Source organism: Cucurbita pepo, chromosome 12, assembly GCF_057944985.1.
Source record: "Cucurbita pepo subsp. pepo isolate OVF chromosome 12, ASM5794498v1, whole genome shotgun sequence".
NCBI classification, from domain to species: Eukaryota; Viridiplantae; Streptophyta; class Magnoliopsida; order Cucurbitales; family Cucurbitaceae; genus Cucurbita; species Cucurbita pepo.
In genome coordinates this window covers 15,341,747-15,351,802 of record NC_141809.1, presented here as the reverse complement: position 1 = coordinate 15,351,802, position 10,056 = coordinate 15,341,747, and the positions used below count along the sequence as shown (strand labels likewise).

At 35.5% G+C, this 10,056-nt stretch overlaps 1 protein-coding gene across 7 annotated transcripts; it reads left to right on the top strand.

Annotated features, from left to right (window-relative positions):
• The first annotated feature begins 85 nt into the window (after positions 1-85).
• Positions 86-9,098, top strand: LOC111807525 (RNI-like superfamily protein). 7 transcript variants are annotated; one of them, XM_023693272.2, is made up of 17 exons: positions 86-242; positions 319-387; positions 491-593; positions 2,220-2,288; positions 2,418-2,534; positions 2,635-2,708; positions 2,971-3,073; positions 3,650-3,692; positions 4,343-4,405; positions 5,714-5,940; positions 6,215-6,335; positions 6,416-6,519; positions 7,078-7,191; positions 7,270-7,440; positions 7,527-7,670; positions 7,757-7,902; positions 8,684-9,098. In XM_023693272.2, the coding sequence occupies exons 2-17, from the start codon at positions 324-326 to the stop codon at positions 8,833-8,835; spliced, it is 1,815 nt and encodes a 604-aa protein (XP_023549040.2). In that variant the 5' UTR covers positions 86-242; positions 319-323; the 3' UTR covers positions 8,836-9,098. The 7 variants fall into 7 exon arrangements, with proteins under 7 accessions (XP_023549040.2, XP_023549043.2, XP_086985412.1 ...); XM_023693275.2 differs by having other exon boundaries at positions 133-242; positions 2,438-2,534; XM_087129286.1 differs by lacking the exons at positions 86-242; positions 319-387 and having other exon boundaries at positions 534-593; positions 2,491-2,534.
• Positions 9,099-10,056: the final 958 nt, after the last annotated feature.

Sequence of the window (10,056 nt, the reverse complement as noted above, 5' to 3'; positions counted from 1 at the left end):
TTTTTTTTTTTTTTTTTTGTGTAAATTTAGGAATAGTTTGGTGATAAAAAAAATAAGAATAAAATAAAACTAGAGATATTTTATTAATTCAGCGACGGATGGTTATCAGATATTTTTACAAAGTAACACAGAAAATAACATATAATTTTGATCTGTTCTTGGTGGCTGAATGCCGTGAAAACGCCGTCTCCGCCGCTATTTCTCCTCTTCCGCCGTACAATTGCGGTGTCCGTCTTCCTTCGGTAATAATTCCTAATCTTGTACTCGTCGCTGACCATTGTCCAGTTCCATTTCCAATTCTGTTCTTTTCCATTTCAGTTTTCATGGCTGAAGCTCCTTCGCTGCTCTTTCTATGCACAGCCCTAGTCAGAGACGAGATCGTTCGAAGTAATCATATCATCTCCATAGTTCTTGTGCTACTTATACTCTTTTCCTCCGCATTCCTTCTTCTACTGTGTTTTCTCAATCCGTTGTTCTTTTTGACTGTTAGGGGATGACGTTCCACCGGCTGTCTATGACCTTCCGCCCGACCTGTTGGATACCCTGGCTTCGCAGCTGCCACCGTTGGCTTTGCAGAATTTACAGTCTGGAATGTACGTCGTCCTACCCTAATTAACTTATCAAATCTTATCATTTAGGATGAATGAAGACTGTCATATCCACGTGGTTTTTTTAGTGTGTATGAGTATCGCATAAAATTTTGAACTGGAAACCTTTATTTTATTGATTTTCTCTACGAGTTCAACAAATATGAGAGGGGAAGTTTGAACCTTCAACCTGGAGAAAGATATGCTTAACCAGTGAGAGCTATATATGCTGAACTTTCAGGTAGATGTTTCTGTGAAGCATCATTTAAAGCAAAGTATTGTTGTTAATGCGCAATTTTCTGCCACAATCAAACACGGATTTATTTGACACTGAGGGTATATTTATGTAGCTTGGGTTGGGAATTTGTTTTGCCTATATTTGGATTGTGTGGAAGAAGAGAAAAAGTGAACCTTTATAACTTGTGTTTGGTTAGGGGTAAAAATAAGTGTGTAGCTTGAGTGAAAGGTGGATTTCCGAACCCTAAGTTCATGGGGTCTGTGAGATTAGTAAGTTGATAGCATGATTTAAACAAGCTTGTGCTTTAATATATAGCTCGAGCGAAAGGTGGTTTTTGAATCCTAAGTTCATATGGTGCGTGAGACTAATAACTCACTATGTGCGTTATCACCTATTCCACCCATTTATTTCTTCGTCTGATTATTCATAGAACCAGGGACAAAAATCAATTACCAAAATGCAAAATTAATTCTCAGTGACCATCAAAACTACAGAGAAACATTTGCTCAAGAGCTCCGCATAAGACTTGTAAGAAGAACAACCCAAGAAAGACCGATCATAGAAAAATCCAACAAAAAGACCATCAATGCTAAATGAGTGAAGATTCTTTTTCACTCCTATTCTGCAATAGAGGAGACTGAAAAATTGTGATTGAAGAATCGAAATGTGCAGTGACAAAATGATTTTGAAGAGATTATGAGGATTGGGATGATGGGAAGAAATGAGGATTTGGGAAATGAAATGGGGAAAAGGGGATTGAGAGAATACGAGGAAGAAGTTTCTGTCTTTAGATTTCTGTCTTGGATTAAAGGCGATTTGGTTTTCGTGAAGTCTTAGAAACTAACAAGAAGTTGGTACATACAGATGGGTGATTGAGTTTTTCTTGGTTTCTCGGATTTGGGTTTTCTTCTGAAGCCATGATAATTTGGGCGTATGTAGCTAGATTTAATCCCTTACTTTGGGCGTTCGTGTTGAAAGAATTTTGTAATTATCCCTTTTGTCTTATTCTCTTGAACTGGAACCCTTCCTAGGCGACAAGGTCTTGTGTGGCTTCTTTTGTAAGCCTTTCCTGATTGAACTTTCAATTAATATTTCCTTCCTATCCCACTGATTTGATGTTAGGAAGTTGAGTTACACGAACTCCATCAAATTTCCCCCAATTTTGAACATGCCAACTATCTTCCAGCCTGATGTTTTATTTATTATTTATTATTTATTATTATTATTATTATTATTTTGATAATGAACTATCTTCCAGTCTGATGAATTTGTAATTTTGAACATTTGGAACAATTTCAATGAGAATCTGAAAAATAACAATGATACATCACTTCAGTAACAACCATTTTCAAGTGTGAGCTGTGGACTTAACTTTTATAATATTCCTTGAGCAGGCCATTTGAGCTCCAGAATGAAGATGAATATGATAATGATTGCCCTAAGGATGGGCGGAAGCGCAGAAGGTTTTTCAATTTCACCATATTCTAGTTTAGCATCTTGTTTTTCTTGGTTGAGGTGTAATGAGGGTAAAATATTCGGGAAGGAAGAGAAAAGAAAACCACTGCCTTAATGATGCAAGTATAACTTTATAGGTACCGTAATTTTAATTTAGCGTGGAAGAAGAATTTCAATTTACGATGGTCAAAGCTAACTGATACTATCCAGGCTGTTGATTGGCAGCAGATGTATTGGGAGAGGCACTTGCAAAGGTATACCTACCTGAAAAGATGGCGTGTTTGTTCACAATGACTCTTGATTCATCTTATATTTATGGTTTGAACTTTTTTGCATGTCAACCATAAAAAGCAGTTGCCTGGATGAAGCGGCAGAAATAGCCTCAGTACCATCTTTTTCTAAATGTATTGGAGAAATAGAGATGTCAGGTGATAATGATGTTTTATTTTTTTTATTTTTTATAAATGTTGTATGGTAATTCGGTGGAACATTCTTCTACCGTTGGTTATTTTTTTATAATAAACGAGGAACCATATTTTTATAGATCAAATGAAAGGGTATATATTGGGCAAAAATTCAAAGACCTTATGCATCTAGCTTATGGGTAAACATGGTTAAAAGTTGTCACTCGACATTGAGTGAGGTGAAAGGTGAACTACGTCCAGTAGCTTACCCCCCTTTCTTTTGCAGATTCTATGCTGAAATATATTGCCAGCGAAGGATCTGTTCATTTATGGTGTGGAAAGTATAGAAAACTAAGCTATCATTGCCAACAGTTTGGGTGCTATGCTCAGTAAGTTCTTCATTATGGCATTTAACTTGGTTCCATATACAAGTTGGCAGTTGGATGCATTTCGTTAACTTAGACATAGACAACACGTGGGTGCTATACTTGTTCACTTATTGAGCATTTACTAGTGCTGCTTCTTCAGATTGAATTTGTACTACTGGGTTTTCTTGATGTGCTCAATGTCTTATAGAGGTTCTACTGCTAATGCCATTTAAGTCCACACATTTAAGACTGTCCGTTGTGATTTAATCTAATTTATGCCTATGACTTCTTAGGACATGCATAATAACAGAAAAGTGCCCTTCCAACTACAATCTAACATAGAAATGGACTTGGAATTTTAAGTAGGGTCTTTACCGGAGAAAAGCACAAAAAATAGCTCCCTCAATATCAGTACAAACTTACCAAAAAAAAAAAAAAAAAAAAAAAAAAAAAAAAAAAAAGAAATAGAGTTAATCTTAGTGATCGAATGTTTTCAATTTTTCTTAGCACATCTTTTTATATCATTACAGTACAATTTATATTTTGTGTTCAGCGGAGGTTTATCTTCTTATCCTATGTACTTTTATTGGTACACAGATGTTTGAGCCTTCAGAGTATTCTCTGTGTTTCAGAAATATGTGTAAGTCGATGTATTATTATTATTTTTCTTAATACTTTTAATGCCATCGTTGTTCTTTAGATTTCATTTGTATCATTATTCATATTCTGGATAAAACTTGTGCATATCAGTAAAATATGTTTTAAATTCATGTTCATGTAAAAAAAGGAATAATAAATTTTTGTATGGTCTATTTTTATTGCTTTTTTTATTATTATTTTTATTTTAAACATTGGTTTCTTATTGAATAACATAATAATAATAATAATAAAAGGAATTACGCAAAATGAAAAATATTGCATTTAGAAGAAAGTTATAAAAGTTGATAAGTAGGTACCATTGTTCCGTGCAACTGGTAATGCTCCTTATGAGAGTGAAAGGGCCCAATTACGCACTTATGCTAAAAGTAATGAAACTTCTTTATGCATTAGTGCTGTTACTCTTCACAGCATTATGAAGTAAAATGGGGACCAAAGATGAGACTCACAAGTCCATTGATTTTTCAATACTAAAAATTATGTCATGTTCTGTAAGACAAGCGGGGCTAGCCCTGCCTCTTTAGAATTTATTTTGTGTAACAATTATTTTTTTACCTTCTTTTGTGTGTCACTTCAGTAAAAATCTGTTTTTTTTTCCCATTTTCTTATTTTTTTCATACTACCTTGCTGCAGCATCTATTAAGGAGCTGCAGGTTGCAGACTTTGGTATTAAGGTGGATCAGATTCCAGGAGCAAGTGAGTTCAGTTCTTATTTATGTATGAATTAATAGATAATTTCTTCTTGCATATTAAATGAGTATAAGAAAATGCCTTGATTTGGTGTTGAATCCTAGTTGCTGTCCTTTATATTTTAATGATGGAGCAAGCGTTCATAATTTATTCTTGGTTAAATTACAAGATTAGTCTTTGCGGTTTAAGAAAAGGTCTGATTGGTCTTAAAAAATTTTAATTTCCAAAAGAATTATCTCTGCTCTTTGAAGATTCTATCGTTTCTCTTGCCTCTCGGCTCCCACAAAATAGCACACACTCCAACCTTCCACAAAAGCAACCCTTTATCGCAAAAGGGCAGATGGAGGAAAAGCTCCTCAAGCATCTCCATCTAACTTAGAATGTTGTCAAAGTTGAAACTAAACGCATCATAGAAATCATGTCGGACAGCACAAACAAAATTACAACTCCACAAGATATGATCCATGTCCTCTGCCACCCTCTTGTTGAGAATACAACAATGCACCCAACCACCAAAGACCCTCAAGCCGAGACCCAATCCAAGGTATTAACTCTTTTATGCAACACTGGCTACAACGTCTGAAGTTTCCCTATCAATCAAAGGACGATGAAAACCCAAGGAATGAGAAGGCAACAAGTCTGCACAATCGAGGATCAAACGAACAAAATGATTTTTAAGAGAGGAAAATGATATAAATGAGGGTACAAGGAGTAGAGGAGTTTTTTCCTCAACCACTCTCTCCCCAAAGTAAGTGTCCCGCCCATTCCCAACCTCATTATAAATAACACGAGAATAAGAAGAAACTTAGAAGAAATTGCTTTCCACGGGTTTCGGGAAGTTCCTTTTAACCCCTTACTGGACCAATCAAAGGGATGAGGCCTGTACTTACTAACAATAACCTTGTACCATAAGGTATTGGCTTTAATATAGAATTGCCAAATCCATTTAGCCAACAAGTATGTGTTTTTTGCCCTAATATTACCAATACCTAGACCTCTTATGTCCGGAGGCCTAGTGACCACCTCCCATCTCACCGGGTGAGAACCCTTCCCTTCTTTCACCCCCTCCCATAAGAAATCTGTCATTAGTTTTTTTGTGTAATGTTGATCGTGGGAGGTTATATTTTTTGTATAATGTCATAGTAGATTGTTTTTTATTGGTATTGATGAAGTTTATAATGTGCATTTTAGTTTTGGGCTTCCTTTTTGTTTTCGTCTCCTCGAAAATTTGGTGGCAAGTAATTTTCAAGTAACTTTTAGCTTTTCATATATCATTTAAATGTGTTATTGTGACTTGGCTTTATATTTGCACAGGTCAGTGGGTTATGCAAACTCCTAAACCAGAACAGAGAAACTTTAACATCCCTTGAACTCATTCATTGCAAGCTATCTTCAGCTTCTGTTAATTCAATTTGTGATGCTCTACTCCATAATAGAAAAACACATGGTGTACTGCACTTCTCAATTAATGCATCATACTTCGATGAAACTGACCCTGTTGCTCTTCCTTCGGGACTAGTATCATTTTTGTCATTAGGAAGGTACGTCTACCAATTTGGATTTCACCTATTTTCATTTTTTTAATGCGTATGAGAAACATATTGTGTCTGAGTGTTAAATATAAAAGCAAGAGGTATGTTGGCCTTCAACAGTATGATACTCTTACTTATCCCATTTTGTCCTATATCTTTGACCCAATCAATTGGGAAAGTAAAAAGATATTGCTTGCACGAGCTTCTATTTATTTTGAATTGCTTATATCTCTTCAACTTTTTTCAAAGCTTGGTTGTAACTATTTTTTCTATTTATTTTCAGGAATTTATATTCTTTCAAACTCTGTGAGAACTTCCTGGGCAAAAATTTTGGGAAACTTGTCTTTCACACTCTTCTTGATGCTTCATCTTGTTTATCTGACCTTGATCTTTCTGAAAATAATGTGAGTATGCATATTTTTTCTTCTCAAAATTTGGTTGTTATGAAGGCAATCAATGCAATACCTTTCCAAGAACTTTGCAGATGGCAGGATGGCTCTCCAATTTTAATAGGAGATCTTTGAGCGGCATTCCGGCATTTTCTATTGCTGGCAAGTCCTTGCAATCACTGCGTGTACTCAATTTAAGGTATCAAAGATACTTTGTTGTGATGTAGCCTAGGATTGGGCTAAATTGGACTAGATTCATTTAAATCTTGGTAAAGCTTGGATAATTCCTTTTTAATTTTCTTTTTGTATTTTAATTCCATTCGTAATTCTTGTGTGTGCAGTAAGTCGTGTCTATGAACAGACAAGTACTTCGACCGCCGTATTTGTCTATTGGGTGCTCCCCAATAGTTTACCATCAAGGGAAGTTCACGTTAGGATGACCCTAGGTCCCCCGTAGGTGACTAATAAACTCCCTAGCAGACCCTAACCCATCAAGGGAAGTTCACGATTAGGATGACTCCCCAACTATTCCTACTTGGTACTTAGTCTACCTGAAATGCCTGTGAGACGAAATGTCGACTTAGGAAATGTAAAACAATAGCTCATGTTCATTTATACGTCTTTTTAGACTCTCTAGACCCATATCAAATATCCAAAGTATAATTGGGCGTACATGGGTCTTTAAAATTTGCAATTTAGTAGAATAGTTTACTTCTGGTAATCCTTGTGCTGAGATGCATCATTTTTCTTATTTTAGGGGAAACGAGCTGCGCAAAGATGATGCAGATAACCTAAGATATGCTTTGGCTCATATACCAAACTTGGAGTTCTTGGATATAAGTGATAATCCCATCGAGGATGATGGAATCAGGTCCTTTTTTTTTTCTTTTGTCGTGTGCTATTTAGCTCTAGCATAAGCAAGTTCTTACCAACCTTTGTGGATTTGCAGGAACTTAATCCCTTATTTTGTTGAAGTTTCTGAAAGAAGCTTTCCTTTTGCTGATCTAAATTTAGAGAACTGTGAGCTTTCCTGTGATGGAGTCACACAACTCTTAAATGTGTTGACGACTTTAAGGAAACCACTGAGGTCACTTTCTCTTGCAGATAATAGCCTTGGAAGGTTTGCATAACTGACAATAACCAGAAATTACCACTATTTAATATTTTCCACTCATATATTCGATTCTGTATACTTTTTTTTTAAAGCTCGGTAGCAGCAGCTTTGGGTGTTTTCATGCGGAAATCAATTCAAGTACTGAATGTTGAAGGCATTGGCTTGGGTCCATGCGGGTTTCAGGATTTAATTGAAGGAATACCTGAAGGGTCAAATATTGTGAACATCAATATAAGGTTCAAAATTAACATTCAAGAACTACTTCATTAGTCCTCTTTTCTAGATTGCCTCAAGATCTAGATGCCTATGTTTCGTATTGTAGCAAAAACCGTGGTGGGATAGAGATAGCAACATTTTTGTTGAAGCTCTTGCCTGGGGCATCAGATCTTGTTTCTGTCAATGCATCATACAATCTAATGCCCGTTGAATCCTTAAGCATCATTCGTTCTGCCCTGAAAAGCGCTAAAGGTACCTATTGTACAAATTGAATCTTTGTGTTAATTTATTATCGTCATATTTTTACTTTTACATTTAACAATATTCAAGGCTAGAGTTGGGGAGTTTTGGGTGGAAATGCAATTTTCATTTCCATCCTCCAAAAAGATCATGAATATTGTTAAAGAATCGTTCAAATATAGATTCTAGACTAGGATATCTACATGTTGCGATATCGCCCTTGTCCTTGTTCTTTTCTTTCTCTAGGCTGTTGTTACTTACCGAGAATGAACTACTCGAATCAAGTAACCAAATCTTACAGTCAGAAGAAGAATTAAGTTGACACTGCTGAGATGAAAATAATCTCGCTGAATAGAGCAATTTAATCATCTTTTAAATTTCTTTTAAGAATTATTTTCTAGGAATTACTAAAAGAATCCCAAGAGTCTGCTATTGAACAATTCTAAGTAGTAGACAATCTGAAAATGGACGAAAATCTGGATGATAGAGTATTATGAATCCAAGCATCTTTCCAAAATGAGATTCTATCCCCTGAGCCAATTTAAAGGGTGAAAAAGAATCCACAATATGCTGAAGCTTCAGAATATTCATCCGAGGGCTTCGACACAAACATGTAATACGAAGGGATGGGATCTTTGAATATGAGCTAAATTTTTTTATTGCTATGAAGTGCACGAGATAAATTATTTTATTTACTTGATGTTAGCTAGATCCTTAGAATTCATCATATGCTATTACTTCATGTTGTTTGTGGAGTGATAAGATACTCAAGGATTTATGTTTTAAAACATAGGTAACCTAAAGCTATTGGATTTGGGGGGAAACAATTGGGATGGTCAAAAGGCTGAAGATTCACTGTTCGCGGATTTTCGGGACGGTGACAGGAAAATTTTAATAGATTCATCATCACCAACTTTGGATGGACTCTATGATGGTGACCCGTAGTCGAGTTTGGTTGTAGCATCATATAACCATTCAAGCTCGTGGAAATTTTTGGACTGCATACACGACCCACCAACATGTAACGTCGAGTTGTCTTTGATTTCGTTCTTTTTTGCTGTGTTTATAAGTATTTTTGCCTTCACTTCTTGCAGTAAAAGCAGATAGTGTGATTATGCTCGGTTATTGGTCAATCCATTGAGCTGTAAAGAAATAAAGTACGTAGAACTTATATATCATTGGCTTATTGGAATAGGCCGTTCTTAACATTTTATTGTTGAGGTATCAGATCCTTGCTACGTTCACTCTAACATTTTATGAAGTTTCTGCTTTGAGGAGTGCAGCTGTAGTAACCAAGGAACTCCATAACCTTTTCGTGTTAGATTCTCGACGTTCACTGAAACCTGGACGATGAACTTCGAAGGTATTGAATGACTTTTGTGAACGTTATTGTAGTGTAGAAATTCTGCATTGGACAATTGGTAACCATACTGTTGAAGCAAATGCATGTGCTTATTAATATCCAGAAATCCTTCAGGTACTTGAATGGTAGGAGAATAATTTCGAGTCTTTGTTCCAGGGAATTATCTGATAACCCCAGTTATGTTTAGGTGAGATCCCATGCGGGTTGGAGAGAAGAACGAAACATTCTTTATAAGGATGTGGAAACCTCTCTTGCAGACGAGTTTTAAAATCTTTGAGGGGAAGCCCGAAAGGGAAAGTCCAAAGAGGACAATATTTGTTAGCAGTGGACTTGGATTGTTATAGTTTTTATAGAATTCTCGAGTGTTTTATATCTGCTTTGTTGGATCGTTGTTGCATTGGCCATTGATTTAAAAGTTTGAAGAATGGCAAAGCATGAAGGAAGGAATAGTATCCTATGTTCTTGCTTATTACTTCCCTCTTTAGCCAAACAAAAACAAGCAACGTAATCATGAAGCCAACACAACTTCTTTCTGAATCATTTCATAACAATCTAATTTTGTTTTTTTCCCCTAAAAACATAAACTATAAATCCATTTAAAAAATATTGTTTTTTTTTTTTTTAATTATTAGTTTCATAAATAATTTATATTCACTCTAATTTTTATTAAAACAAATGTAAAATAACTAATATAATAAGATAGGTAACATAATTTCTAAAAATTCGATATATACATATATAGTGAATTTGATGGGGGATTTGGCCATGAACCTCCCGAGGAAAAATTTCTCCCCAGTTCTTCT